This window comes from Sebastes fasciatus, chromosome 20, assembly GCF_043250625.1.
Source record: "Sebastes fasciatus isolate fSebFas1 chromosome 20, fSebFas1.pri, whole genome shotgun sequence".
NCBI classification, from domain to species: domain Eukaryota; kingdom Metazoa; phylum Chordata; class Actinopteri; order Perciformes; family Sebastidae; genus Sebastes; species Sebastes fasciatus.
In genome coordinates, this window is record NC_133814.1 from 8,384,859 (window position 1) to 8,400,863 (window position 16,005).

The 16,005-nt window shown below is 39.3% G+C and overlaps 1 protein-coding gene across 6 annotated transcripts in view; it reads right to left on the bottom strand.

Annotated features, from left to right (window-relative positions):
• tmem94 (transmembrane protein 94) overlaps positions 1 to 12,595 on the bottom strand; it is a 40,967-nt gene extending 28,372 nt beyond the window's left edge. For 2 of the 6 annotated variants that reach the window (XM_074620678.1, XM_074620676.1), the window contains exons 1-2: positions 12,473 to 12,595; positions 7,880 to 8,299 (exon numbers count right to left, since the gene is read on the bottom strand). In XM_074620678.1, coding sequence (XP_074476779.1) covers positions 7,880 to 7,903 — 24 coding nt within the window. In that variant the 5' untranslated portion in view covers positions 7,904 to 8,299; positions 12,473 to 12,595. Of the gene's footprint in view, positions 1 to 3,891; positions 4,149 to 7,879; positions 8,300 to 12,472 lie in introns of those variants that run through there. The other 4 variants (XM_074620675.1, XM_074620677.1, XM_074620679.1 and 1 more) reach the window with 4 other exon arrangements.
• Between the last annotated feature and the right edge of the window lie 3,410 nt (positions 12,596 to 16,005).

Genomic DNA, 16,005 nt, shown 5'->3' on the forward strand with positions numbered 1-16,005 from the left:
AGCATCAGATTCCCTTTAGAAAACCTCTCATTTTACTGCAGCAAGGGTCTGACACTCTGCCCTGTGCAGTCCTGGTTCTAGTTCTCCCGTGCCACCCTTCCCTCCAGCGGGCCCAGCAATACGGCCTGGGCCCCCAGCAGCGTGGTGTTAAGATAAGATAAGATAAGACATTACTTTATTAGTCCCATAGTGGGGAAATGTGCAGTGTACAGCAGCAAAGGGGATAGTGCAAAAAATAAGAAACATCGGTAAAAACAAAAAGCAAGATACAACACGGTGCAAAAAGCAAAACAAAAGTGAAACAAAATATGAATAATATAAACAAGGGAAATATAAAAACAGGAACAATATAAACAAGGGGAAATATTAAAAATAGGAACAATATATATTGTATTGCTATTACCAGAATTGTACCGGTAGAAAAATATTGCACAGTGAGAATGAATATTGCACGGTATAAATTAAACCTGATTAGTATTGATATTGCACAGTCAGTGTACAGTATAGTGCAGTTATTGTAAGTTTTTGGTGTGTGTGTGTGGTCTACTGGGAGCAGTGCTGGTTGTGGAGTGGACCTGCAATAGCGCTCCTTCACACACTTTGGGTGGAGCAGCCTGTCGCTGAAGGAGCTCTCCAGTGCTGAGATGGTGCCCTGCATGGGTGTTGGTGTGGGCTCCCAGCGGGGACCAGCGGCTGCTGCTGGGCGCAGAGCTCCCTACCTCGTTCCCGCCGGAGTCTGGGCTGAAGGAGTTTCTGGTGAACCTGCATGATTTTCTCAGATATCCTCTGATTTTGCGCGGAATCTGACCCGGTGGCACCAATGACGAGCATTTAAAATAACTACAGTATATAGAAATAGACAATCTTCTCGCTGATGGTAAAAGCTTTGATTTAGATTTTCCTAAGCTTGACACTTGACCATTATGAGCTGATGAGCTTCCTGGCTACTGTAGCTAGCAGTGACATTGTTTGCTACAGGTCTGATGGTGTCGACTGAAACTCCTCAACTTCCTGCAGCACAATCCACTGTCACAACTATGGCTCTTTCAGTTTATAGGTGTTGTATATCACACACCGAAATGTTTCATATTCAGTTGAAGCTAGAGATGCACCGATACCAATACCGGATCGGATATCGGGCCGATACCGACTCAAATAGCTGGATCGGAAATCAGTGACAATGGGGCCATTCTATTCAATTCAATTCTATTTATTAATATCTATTCAATTCTGCTTATATACCATATACATTATATAGTGGAATTTTGATTCCTCGTTACATTTTGACCAATTTGTTGCTGCATTAAAAAGGTTTACACATGTCTGTAAAGGGGAGACTCGTGGGTACCCATAGAACCCATTTTCATTCACATATCTTGAGGTCAGAGGTCAAGGGGCCTCTTTGAAAATGGCAGTTCACAAAAATGTAGCGCAAGTCTGGAGCGTTATTTAGCCTCCTTCTTGATAAGCTAGCATGACATGGTTGGCACCAATGGTTTCCTTGGGTTTTTTCTAGTTTCTTATGATACCAGTATCTTCACTCTAGCTTTAAAACCCCTAGAACCTAAAAATCGCAATTTGTATTAATGCTAAGGCTGGGGTGATTCGTCGACGTAGTCGACGTAATCGATTACGTAAATGCGTCGATTTACGTAACGTGCGTCGACGCATCGGATGACGTAATGAAAATGCGCTGCGCCCGGTCCGAGCATGGATTCTGATTCCCCAGAGCGCAAGAAGCGTCAAAAAACCTCTCCAACGTTCATCAAAGGTGTGGGAATACTTCAAACAGAGACCCAACAATGTGGTGCTCTGTAAGTTGTGCAGGATGGAGATGGCGTACTACAGCAGTACAAGTGCAATGCACGAGCACCTGACAAGAAGGCATCCCAGAGCGCTGAGTGAAGAAGACAGCAGCAAGACACCGCCGTAAGTCCTGTTTACTTTTTCATCACCCAGGCATGATATATTAAGGTTGTAAAAGTGCGGATGTGTTTCTGTTAGCAGCAGTCATTTAAAGTTTGTTTTTAAAATGTTTCTTTATCACCACCATGTTAAAAGTATTTTATGGACCACTGTTATAGTAACGTAACATTACACCACGCGTCATCTAATGTTGTTATTCGGCCTTTTATTTTTTCTGTTTACTTTAACGGCGATGTACGGGTGAGAAAATGGCTTAAAGTAACGTTACATATTGTTCTACAGTCTGTGACTGTTAGTCTATAAATAGTTTCAATTATTTCTCTCTTGCTCCACACTGATGCAAAAGTACATTTGCTAGTGTTTATCTTAACTGCATATTATTACAGTGATTAAATAAATCCATGTCTAAACCATTTAAAGTTTTAAGTTAAGTACTTAAGTAAAAATACTGATGAGAATTATTATTATTATTATTAGCCTAATGTCATAACACAGCAGTGCTGTGGAAATTAGACCTGTTTTAAAATGTGCCACTATTATCATTATTCTAATGGGCTTTCTAAGACAAAGTAGAGTGGAGGACTTTTTCTACAAAAAGAACATTGCACTTTATTCCTTTTACATGAATTTACAATACAAGCTCTTGTTTTAATTTTATTTTGGAGAAATTTTATGTTGGACTGAAAATAGATTACCAGCAAAGACTGGGATATTTTTTGTTGCGAAATAATGCCATAATAATATTCTTGTTTTATGTATATGTTTATAAGAGAAGATATTTGAATAAAGTATTGAAATAATAATGAGTCAAGTTTTTGATATTTATTTATTTATAAAAAAAATATTTCTAATAATTGATGAATTAGTCGTTAGATTAATCGACTAATCGAAAAAATAATCGTTAGATTAATCGGTAAAAAAATAATCGTTAGGTGCAGCCCTAATTAATGCATTAAAGAAATTAGTGGCGTTAAAACAAATTTGCGTTAACCCGTTATTATTCTTTTATTATTCAGTTTTACTTGTTGGATTTTCCACTGTGAAATATTGCCAGATGGCTGACATTTTCCTCGCACTGACTACCCTTACCGTTACACTCTCCACCAGCACCGCATTGTTGTTGTTTGATATCGTCACGTGAAAAACTACCTGCGATCAGTTCTTCTTCGCTTCTCTAAAACAGTAGTTGCCAGTGGCAGTCATGTTACATCCAGGGCGACAGGCTACTGATTTGGAGCGGCAAAGAAGAATTGATTTCAGGTTAAACAAGTTGATTTTTTTCCGAGTTCATAAATTATGGCATCGTATCTGTGCATAGGCTGCGTACTCGCCGATACCAGATACCAAATTTTGGGCAGTTTTGAACGCATTTCCGATACTGGTGTCAGTATCGGAACAACTCTACATTATTCTGCGTAACAAAGAAAAGAGCATGTTTATAATAATAGAGAAAAGGAAACAGTCATATCTAATGTTTGTGGGAAAGCAACCTTTCCCACTCTCCATGTCACTGTGAGGATGTGTGTGTCTGCAAAGGCCTACGCATACACATAGAAAGACAAACACACAAATATGAAAACTCACACACGTCTACACACAGGGTTCAGCTTTCAGGCTCTACATCCCACACAGGCAAGCTATAAATATCTCCTCATTTCCCCAGAGTAACAAAGCCTCAACAAAAATCCTCCAGACAGACGTAAACACTCATAGCAGAGAGAGCTGAACCGCCTTAGTGAAGCAGAGCGCGCCTACAACCCAGGAAGGATCTAGATTAACCTTGGATGCTGACCAACAAATCAAGAGCATTATACCAACATGCAAACACGACTACTGACATTAAAAAGGCTCGCCATGACTACAGCATATCTGACTGACGCTGTCACTCACCCAAATGTTTTTTTAGCCTTCACTGACGAGAACGTGTTCAGCCACAGACGGACAGAGACAAGTGAGACAACTTACACTGCTCTTCTTCCTGAGGAAGATCCCTTCTCCCATCTTCAACACCATGACGGCCCTGCTCTGCTCTGCTTCACTAAAATCTGAATTGCTGCTGCTGGGCTACAAGGGCAATATCCAGCGACAGCCGTGCTACGTGACGAGAATCATTTCAGAAACTAGTTCTAAAGATGTGAATGAAGTCCTAACTGGAGCCTGCTCATGTCTACAGTCAGGAGAGAGAGCTGGAGATGCTGCAAGACCTCACCCAAATTTCCCTCGTCACTGGGCTGCAGTCAACAGAGCCCAGCGTCAGTGCACGCTGCCAGCTGGACTTTAATTCAAACACACCAAGTGTGGGTGCCTCTCTGGCGTGGACTGAGCCTCATTCAGTTCATTTCAGTTCAGCGGCTGGCTGGGGAACTAGGCAACAAAACCCCGACTACAGAGAGAGAAGGGTGGGGGCTGAAAGAGGCCAGACATAGTGGGTGTGGGGGGGCTCTTTTGATGCGAGGAACAATGCAAAACCAGGCCTGTATAACACTGGTTATCCTCTTGCCAGCTTAGCATATTTAGCAATGATGTAGGTATGCATACAGAGCAGCGACAGAGAGAATAGAGTGGTGCAGGGATGACGTATTTTTGTAGGCCAACCAGGAAGTTAGCATCGCTCTTGTTTCGTCGACAAAAAGCCAATGGGTTTTGGATTATTGCAGAAAATAAGCTCTGTGGAAAAAACACGTTTATGATACTTGTTCAGCAAGATAATCTTCACAAATGAACACCCCTTTTATGATTTTTGAAGCGTAAATGCAATCGCCAGAAGTAAAATGCTAACGTTAGGCTAAAAATGAACTACACCACCGCCGCATGAGCGTGAGGATACACAACGAGGCTGTGTAGGCGGACAAGTCGGTTTGATGACTTTAGCCACTTGTTAGCAACCGCCTTTTTTAAGACACGTAAAAACTTCAAAATTCACGAGTGGGGTATTTACAAGGTCAGTCAATCAATTAAAATATTTAATTGCGATTATTTGCATGATTGTCTATAATTAATCGCGATTAATTGCAAATTAATCGCACATTTTTTATCTGTTCAAAATGTACCTTAAAAGGGAGATTTGACAGGCATTTAATACTCTTATCAACATGGGAGAGGGCATAAAATATGCTGCTTTATGCAAATGTTGGTATATATTTATTTTTCGAAATCAATTAACAACACAAAACAATGACAAATGTTGTCCAGAAACCCTCACAGGTACTGCATTTAGCATACAAAATATGCTCAAATCATAACATGGTAAACTGCAGCCCAACAGGCCTTTGAAAATGGCCATGCCAGTTTTTCATCCTTATTTAGCCTCCTTCCTGACAAGCTAGTATGACATGGTTGGTACCAATGGACTCATTAGGTTTTTCTAGTTTCATATGATACCAGTATCTTCATTTTAGAAGCCCACTACAACCTAAAAATCGCAAGATGCATTAATGCATTAAAGAAATTAGTGGCTTTAAAACAAAGTTGCGTTAACTTTGACAGCCCTAACCACAACTTGTGAATTTTGGGTTATCATAAAAGTTCAACTTGCGATCCAATTTGATGATTTAATGTGATTTTTGTTAACTTTTTTAACACTAGACCATGGGGAAAAGTTGAATCATACACTTCTAGGGACTTTTACTTTTGAAAATCTCTAAATGAATCCAGTAAAAATGTTTGATTTTCAGCATGTATGTAGTCAGAGATGTCCTGAAGTCAAATATATCAGACATTGTCAGGAATTATTTATTTTATTTTATTTTTAATTTATAAGAGACATGTAATGTTTTATATACTTCTGGTGAATATAATCCAATCAATCTTATTTACATATATGTATTTTGTATATACAGTTCCCTTTGTTAACACCTTATTTTGAAAACCGGACGTATTCTTGTGTGTCTACTTCCTATAACTTCTCCAAGATGGTCGCTAGCTCTCCCGTCAGCCCCGTTGTCTTTATACATCCATGATCAGCTCCATCGGGGCCGTTTGAATGCATTTAACATAAATGTCAGTATATGGGTGCTCTACAGTCGTAGCGTCGACCCATTTGACCACGGAGATGAGAGTGACAGCTGACTTGACCGTACGTTACCGCAGTACGATAACGTTTCCTGTGCATCTTAGAGTTAGCATCAACACTGTCATGTATTTCAAATGTATAAAAGGAAAGGTCTACTCTACCTCTAACACTTCTGGGACATTCATGTGTCCATTAGAAGGAGGGCGGCTCCATGCTTCTGATTGTACTGTTATGAGTCAATGATTATATAACAGAACGCAGCACATAGGTGGGAACACTAAGATAGAAGAGGTAGAACGCTTTTCTTTGAGCCTCTTGAGCAATAGGTCAGGGGCAGCCACGTTTTCGTTCCTAACCGGTTGTGAAATGCCTCTCCTACACATCTATGTTTAACTCGAGACGTTTGATCATTTGACCCTTCAGATGGGTTTAACTGAAATGACCGAAAATGATCAAGGACAATGAGAGTGAATGTGAAAGAGTGAATATGGGAGAATGTGAAGTGGTGCTGTATTTCAGTGTAGCTCTTGAATTTCCTTTGCTACTGGTGACTTTGTACATTTTACTGTTTGCAGTATTAAAAGATAATCATGGTTCCTCACAGCTTGGATCTTATTTTCGGACTTTTGACTTTCCTTTCTGTCGCTTATGATAACACTGGGCTTATCAAAGATAATAAGACATGTTGTAGACAAATCCCCAGCTTAGCCAAACTTATTTGGAAAGTACGGAGCCCCCCTATAACTCCTAGAACATTTTTATTAATTTGTGCCCTCAAGTTAGTAACTCGTTCCCTCGAATTACTTCATAGTGCACTTCCTCCAATCATTCCTGACAGTCCACGCATTGCTGATGTACAGAGCCCCCCTAGATGATGTACTTCGGTAAAGTTGGAAAGATATTGACAGATTCAAACTTCCTGGATCAATAACTCATAACCGAAACGTTGTTAAAACACAAACGAGGGCTTTTTCTAACCATAGTAAGGTAGACAACGAGCCACACCTCATTTTAATCAAAACGACCTCCGAGCTGGACACATAACATTGATCTCTATGTGCAGCCGGATGTGAGACGAGTGGTCAGGGATCGTCTACAAAGTGCAACGCCGAAAAGAGATGCTATAAAAATATTCAATAACTTCACTGTTATACAGTGTAGTACCAGCAAAATCACTTCACCCATCAATGATCTCCTCATAGTTGTACTACAACACTTTGTTTGGAAAAATATGCTTTTGCATAATTTTGGTGAATTCTAATGGGAAAAAAATATTCAATAACTTCACTTTTATAAAGTGTAGTGCCGTCAAAATGTCTTAATTAGTTTATAATAAGTATAATCAGGAAGAGACCGTTGATATGTGAAGTTTCTCCTCGACTTGAACCAGCGACCCCCCGGTTCCCATGGCAAGTCTCCACGGACTGAGCTACTGCCGCCCCCGGCCATAGTGCGACCATGAACTGCAACGCCCTCGGTTCACATCCTGCCAGAGACCTTAGTTGCATGACATTCATCCTCACTTTCTCCTCTCATTTCCTATCATCGCTCTACTGTTGTCTATTCAATAAAAAATACTAAATCAATTATCAGAATAGTTGCCAATTAATTCTTTTGATCGACTGACTTATTGTTGCATCTCTACTCTCATGATTGTAAATGCTTGTCTGAGGCAGCCCTGAATCACAGTGTATAGGGGTCTTTAGGCAATATTTCTAATTACACATCTGCTCTTTCAGAAATTAGTCTAACTTTCCCCTAAAGAGTACCGCAAAAATTTTTGGAAAGCCTGAACCTATGCTAGGAGACACAGCAGCACAGCTTAGCACTCCCCTCAGGGCAGTCTGAATCCCAGGAGCCCTATCTGCTCAGTAAACAACTCTCCACCTCAGGGACAGTTAGATTGCACAGACAGATGCTGAACTAAGCGACCAAACTCACCTGCTTCTTATCCAGGTGCTCCATGGCAACCACAACCACTCAACATGCTCTGCTCCTCAACCAGCCAACGCCACCCGGAAGAGCCTCGTCAGCGCCGCTCTGCAATGTCCGAATCTGGACGGCGCGCGCTGGAGGCTCTCGGCCCGATCCCTCTCGGCCCGCTGCCTGTGGAGGCTGCAGACGAAGTAATTCCGAATTGGACGGAGGAAGATGGAGAAGGCAGGCGGGTGCAGCCTTGGTCCCCCACCTGGCAACACCTCCTGCCCCGCCTCCTCTGCCAGTGTGACAGGAGGCACGCCCACACCTGCAGGTATCAGCAGAGGGAAGCAGGGAACTGTGGGATTTTTTTTTTTTTTTTGGAGGATTAATTGTTGCTCAGGTGCGGCACAGGGATCCTCTTCATAACATTCATATAGAGGTCTGTGGATAAATGACAAATTACAGGAATCAATTAAAAAGAAAGTTTTAACTGGAATGACACCTACATTGCACTATATTGTAATGCAGACCAGGTTCCATTAATACCATCACAGTGACAGGGACAATGACTGATATATTTGACTTCAGGACATCTCTGACTACATACATGCTGAAAATCAAACATTCTTACTGTATTAATTTAGATATTTTCCAAAGTGAAAGTCCCTAGAAGTGTATGATCCAACTTTTTCTCATGGTCCATTGTTAAAAAGGTTAACAAAAATCGCAATAAATCGTACATATCGAATCGATATATATACATATTGAATCGGCACCGAAGTATCGTGATAGTATCACGATATGGTGTATCATCCCAGCCCTATTGTATGATGTTGGGACTACAGTGAGAGAACCCAGATGTTAGCATAATAACTCCATTGAAAAGCAAACCGAGGCCCTGAATCTACTGACACCAGGCTCACCACTCACTCTGACCACATAAGCAGCTTCCTCTGGCACAAAAACCCACTGAAACCCAGAGTCAGCAGTCTCCATTGGCAAAGAGTTGACAGCGCTCAGCCAAACAGAAGAGAAAAGAGCCAGACAGGCTGAAAGGTGAGAGAGTGTACTGACTAAGTAAGACCGTTCGAGTAAGATTAAACCCAAAAACAGAACCATTGAAGGGTCAGAATGAGTGTAGGTGATGCAAGCAACGTCCAGCAGGATTCACACACATATCTAGAGTGTTATTTATCTTCCCAACAAGCTGTTTTTGTTTCCTTTGCACACTTCAGTCAGCTAATAAATTTCCTATAAAGTCCTATATGTGTCGGTATCCATACATATGTTATATCTATTCCAATCATATGAATTCTATATAGGCTTTGCTATCTATAAAAATGAATAAATAGCTGTTATTGATTTAATCAGTTATTACAAATTGTTGATTGTTTTAAGTAAAGTGGGAGGAAACCGGGGCACCCGAAGTAAACCCACATCACCCAAGGAGACAACACACTGCTGCCCACTAAGGTGGCCCTGAGAGCTCCAGCATTCATGTTTAAGGAGAAAAGGGGCACCCCAGATTTTCTCCGTCAAAATTAATACTATATTACCACCTAAATAACCTCAAGTAAGTCAAGAACCTGGGGATGGTGCAACCTCCCTGTGGTGGTGTCTTCAGGTGGTCTTTGAAAGTGGAGGCAATGTAGTTATCAAATTCTGGTTGGCTTAGAATCATTGAAACCAGCACAGTGGTTGCAGAGCCCCACTTCTTGCATTGTTCGGGTTCAAAACTAAAGTTGAAAAATTATTTCCGGTACCAATGCCCAGTAAACAATACGTTTCCTCTGAGGAAAACTCACTACAGGACTCCCAAACGGTCAGTGCGTCATGAGGGGGATAGTCCTTTGATTAAAGGGGGTGAAAGTAGTGAATTTGATAAGTCATGATTGTCACAGCCGTGACTCCATGCTCAAATGCGCCACAGGTGTGCCAAGTTAGCCATCTGTGGAAGTTTTTATTGGACTTTAATACTTGTAATCCACAGAAGACAATCCACAAATGTGTACCATGATCTACAAATATTTCACTATCCACCAACATGTATTTTTGTATTTGTGTTGTGTAAAGTCACATCCACAAAAATAAAGGGCTATTTGCAAATATGCATAACTTACTCTGTAAATATGTATTTTAAGGTTTACATGTGAAGTGATATATACGCATTTGTGCATCCATTTCTACACGTGGAATGATATTTGCGCATTTGCAGATCGCATCCTGTGGATTTATGGGCCACGTGACATTTGTAACTTTCCTCCTGTTTGTTTACGGAATTTTGTCCAATTCGTACTGCAGCAGATCTGTAGATAATAGTTGTAATTCACAGAAGACAATTCACAAATATGTACCATGATCTTCAAATATTTCACTATCCAGTCTATGCAGAGGTAGAAGGAAGTTACCGCTTTTATTGTTGTAGTCTGAGTAACTTGACATCATATCCGTCCCGTGTCCTTCAACCAAAACAAACGGCAGCCGGCCAAGACGACAAACGGTGGAGGGTCTGCATGGATACGGGAGAGCTTGCGACAAACTTGGCGAAGTTAGCGGAAGTATACAGGTGTGACCATGTCCGGTTTTGCAAATAAGGTGTTAACAAAAGGGAACAGCATATACTATATGTATATACTGTATAAATATATATATATATAAAATTAATTGGATTATATTCCCCAGAAGTATAAAACAACATTACATGTCCCTTATAAATTAAAAAGAAAATACCACTAATTTGTGAGGGAAATGTCTTTATTCTTTTATTTGACTGATATGTTTGACCTCAAGACATCTCTGACTACATATAAGCTGAAAATCAAACATTTTAATGTATTAATTTAGATTTTTCCAAAATAAAAGTCCCTAGAAGTGTTTGATTCAACTTTTTCCTCATGGTCTAGTTAACAAAGTTAACAAAAATCGCAATAAATTGTAATATCGAAGCGCAATTCTTGTAGAATCGCAATACATATTAAGTGTTTTTACTACACAAAAAAATTGTGGACAGTATTCACTGCGTTCACAGGACCTTTTGGTGCTCTCTGTCCCAAAAGCTCGGACAAAAATTGGGGAAAGGGCTTTTGCATATTCTGCACCCTCAGCCTGGAATTTGCTCCAAAATTACCTAAAAATCAAGGAGCTGGTATCATTAAATATTTTTAAATCTAAAATGAAGGCTTTAGAAGCACACTCTATGGCATGCCAATGTTTTTAGCCCCCTTGTTGTACAGCTGACTCCCAGAAAAGTTCCCTTTTGTCCCCCCATTTGTCTTTAAATAATTCTCTTTAATGCAAATTTTAGTGCTTTTAGTGTTTGTGAATTGTATTTTATCTCTATTTTGTCTGTGTCTGCAACTTTGTGTCCTTGCTGCTGACCGTCTTGGCCAGGTCTCCCTTGGAAAAGAGGTTCTTAATCTCAATGGGACTAACCTGGTTAAATAAAGGTTAAATTAAAAAATAAAAATAATATCGAATCGACTCTATAGTATCATGATAGTATGGAATCGGGAGATGAATCGTCCCAGCCCTACTGCATACAGTGTCTCCTGTGAGTTTTCAAAGCAACATAATACACCTGCAGTGACCCAAGGTGCCTAACAGAACTGCATCAGTCAAAAAAACTGCTTACTTATTTAAGTTAGGTTGTTAATAAAGACAGAACAACTATCAGGAGCCCCGTGCTGGAGTGACAGTCTGACAGTGACCTACCACTTTCAAGCAGCACCTGTCGTTAGGAAACGGTATTACCAGTCTGAACCACAGTGGCACAGCATCAGACACCTGAAAGCAGGTGTTTCCAGTTCTGAAAACAAACCTCACCCTGCTATCCCCGCCTAGACCTGTCATCTAGCTAGTTAACTACTGCGTGGGTGACATACAGTTTCCCAATAGGTCTACTACTACTAGCTAAGTAAATTTAGCGAGCTAATCCTCGTCAGCCGAGCTCAACGACTTTGGATTGATTTGTTTGTATGTATTTATAATAGAATAGAATAGAATAGAATAGAAAGCTTTATTGTCATTGTATTAATGACAACAAGATTCACAGTTGCCACTTCTGGTCAGTGCTTTAAAACAAATACTTGACAAGCAGCTAAAACATATAACAGGTCAAAACACACACAGTTATAAAGCAAATAAAACAGGTAAAGTAGATGTAATAAATAAATATATATAAACAGAAGTGTTACACTAGAAGTATAAAATATAAAATAGATGTAATGTAAACAGAGGTAATTGCACTTGTAAAATAGGTAGGGTAGATGTAATAAATAAAATGTAAACAAAAGGTATTTGCACTTGAGGTGTAAGACGTCAAAGGTCTAAAATGACTTTTGTCTAATGTCTTTAAACCTTGTATCCTTATATTGACAACATATCACGAGCCATGAGAGGAACGTAACCGTGGTAACACATTTAGCTAGCTTAAAAGAGTTCACGTTAGCATCCTCTCATAGAGAACCGCTAGCATCGATGCTAACGTTAGACGTCCTCTTCCATTGATGTCAAAGGCATAATACACGCTGACAGAACAAGAGGCTTTCGACCTAACACTGCTGTAATATTCGCTACACAGCCCCGTCAATGCACGGTGTTAGTCTGTGAACTCACCTCGTAGTTTTCAGGTCGTTATTTTATATCCTTTATCAATTTATGTCGAATTTAAAATGCACTTCTGAGCTTTCACTCCGCAGCCATGTTGTGAGGAGCGTTCTGCCTGCTTGGGGAAGAAGGAATAGTGCGTTGTGATTGGTCGGCGCTTGAGCACTCCTGTCGTCTGATTGGCTGAGACTAGAGTGGGCGGAGCTTTATTTTCTAAGACTGTTTACGGGTTCTGTTTTGAAATAGGAAACCTCAACACTTTACTGAGGAGTAGCTACAAGATTTCATGACCCTCAAAGAAAATGAATTTGGAATATTGTGTTATAATAGTTATTACAACAATAACTCAACAATGATATAGTACAAATAATATATTAGCTATAACTACAACTATTAGCTGCCTTTTATTAAACCAGATAATGATCTTATACTGCACTACAGCTTTTACTCTTGTGTGTTATATTCTACTTCAGCTTCTATCCTAGCTTTTATGTTTAACTTGTTTTTATTTTCTAATCTTTAATGTTTTTATAACTGTTTTAATTATGCCTTAATGTTCTTTTGCACTTTGTTTCAATGTTCTTGAATGTTTATGTAAAGCACTTTGAATTGCCCTGTTGCTGAAATGTGCTATGCAAATAAAGCTGCCTTGCCTTTCCTTGCCTTGCCTTTGCCTATCACTCATCAGCTTTTTTTCACATTACAACACAGCACACAGAATATAGCATTGATAAACCCAAACGAAAATCCAGAAATCACGTGATGACATGATGTTCATTTTATGATCAAATCTCTGAATGTTAGTGAACATTGCATGGATGTATAAAGAGGGAACTGTACTGTGTTTCCTGTTCAACCTGTATGTTAATCCTACTGTCCCATTTGATATGAATGCAAAAACTGTATGAGTGGAGATGAGAGAAGAATATGAAAAAATGCATGTTTCTAATGATGAAATCTTGATTCCAGGACTTTTATTTGGAATGGAGTAATTTTACATTATTATATTGCTATTTTTACTTAAAGCAGCAGTGTGTTGCTTCAATTCAACCACAGTTACACCCACATATATGGTTATTGATCAAGTTCTTCCACACCAAACTTGGAAAACCATTTCTGTATGGAGCAGGCTTTGTGCATGGGGGGCATTGTCATGTTGAACCAGGAAAGGGACAAATACAAACCATTATAGCAACAGTAGTTGGAAGCACACTATTGTCAAAATATAATTGTAGCACTGTAAGATTTCCCTTCATTGAATTAAGACCCCTAGTCAAAACCACGAAAGCCAGACCTGGAACAAAAGTTCAAATGTATAGAAGTTTCATAAAAAATGCATAAATGTTGGATATTAGGCTTACATATTTCTGGAGCAATTTTCTCAGTTTAACTAGATGTGTTTAGTCCAACGCATTTTATGTAAGAGCCAAATAGCCACAAAGAGGCTGACACTATCATCTGTCAGCAGTCCCATTCAAACACAGAGACTTCAAAAAGTTATAGTTTATTTTCATGTGTTTTTCTTAGGATTTGCTCTTATACATTTTAACTTGTTGTTAAAGAGTAGGTAATGAAGCTGGTTAGAAATTGCATTCTGCCAGTCTGGCATACATTAACTTGTGGTCTTTACCTTTCCTGCCTGCAGATTTTGGCAGTATTATCACACATAAGCAGCGGTGGAAGAAGTATTCAGACCCTTTACTTAACCCTGCAGTAGGCAGAATGTTTTTGACATCACAGAGGCACATTTTTCAGATTACCTGTCTCATGCACTACTGTCAGGATATAGTGACAGTTTTATAAAAAATAACTTTTTTGAATCATTTCACTCCTCCTCTTTCATTACCGTAAATGTAAAAGAATGTATAAAATTTACTTTTCTGTTGGTTTGGTAAAAGTGAGAAACCTGTGATCCTTTATTAATGATTTTATTAACATTTGCAACTGCAGATGGTATATTAAAATGTGGACCCATTGTCCTAATAATGACGTACTAATGTTTATACCTGCTTTAGTAGTAAATATAATCACACATGTAGATTAGGTTATTACAACATGGTAATAAGGTTTAAAGGAGCAACATGTAGCACTGACAGCTAGCGCTTAAATTGGGTAACAGCTGTCAAAATTCAAAACATTGGAGCCTCCGGTGTGACTGATAGCGGTTAGCTCAAATTTTCGCATTTGAGGGTTAAACATGACCGCGTTAGCCTTTCCTTTTCAGGGTATGAGAAAAAATAAAGTGTTTTTTGAACATTAAATCATGTTAACATGTTCTAGTAGAAACGCAAAATACAAGTATGAACCTGAAATTAAGCAAAATAGGTCCTCTTTAATAAAGCCATTGGTTGCGACTTAGTCTAGTATTCTTGCACTTGATTTTTGATAGTTTTGACAAACACACATGCAATTGCTCTCCTGTAACCTTCAGGCTGCGTCCTCCCTGCAGTCAGTACTGCGTCAATAGACACTGTGGTCCGGATGCCTGGCTGCCTCTACGGTGTAATTTCACTCGGTGTATAAATCAATACCTGTCAGCCCTGGCTGGACTGCTTTCCAACTTTCCAAAGATGACTGTTCCTCATACTGGGTCTTTAATATGAGTCCTGTTTGTGGGATCCAAAGAAAGATGGGGCCTGGCCCACACAGAATGACATAGGGACATTTTGAATTGGTGTGAAAGATTGTATTATATTATATATAATCAACTTAGCTTCAAGCTCACTCTGTGTTCTTGAAAATGAAATATTAAAAGTGTACCATACTGACTTTGACCTCAAGTTCCCCAAAAGCAACATTAATTGTGTGTTATAATCCACATTATGGATTCATTATTTTCTCCTGCAAAACAGATCACATGAACAAAGTCTGAACTCAGACTTTGTTTTTTTTTAATTTGTTTTGGTTGTATATTTCAGAGCTTATGTATTGTTCAGTCCTCTGTTGGGGATACTCTTCAAATGTAATGAAACAATTACATGTAACCCATAATTCTTTATTATCTTGCCTTTAAATGATCTGAAAGAGTACAATGTATTGATTAAAATTAAAATTCTAATTGCAAAACAAATACTGGCACCACCGCCACAACAGCGCACATGCTTCAACCAGTGCCCAGGACGAGAGCCGTGCTCGGTCAGGACTGAAAAGAAGAGAAGCTGATGATGGAGATGTGCTGCATAGAAACAGAACCTCTGATCTCAGGGCCAGTAAAGAGAGAAAGAGGTCTCTGGTGTGGATTAAATATTTTAATCGCGATTATACAGGATTGTCCAAAGTTATCGCGATCGATCACATTTTTTATCTGTTCAAAATGTACCTTAAAGGGAGATTTGTCAAGTATTTGATACTCTTATCAACATGGGAGTGGGCAAATATGCTTGATTTAATGGAAATGTATCAATTACCAACACAAAACAATGACAAACATTGTCACAGAAACTCTCACAGGTACTGCAATTGGTATAAACAAATCTGCTTGGTATTTATTATGCTTATGCTTAATATAGCATCAAACAACTATTGTCTATGTAAAGATATAG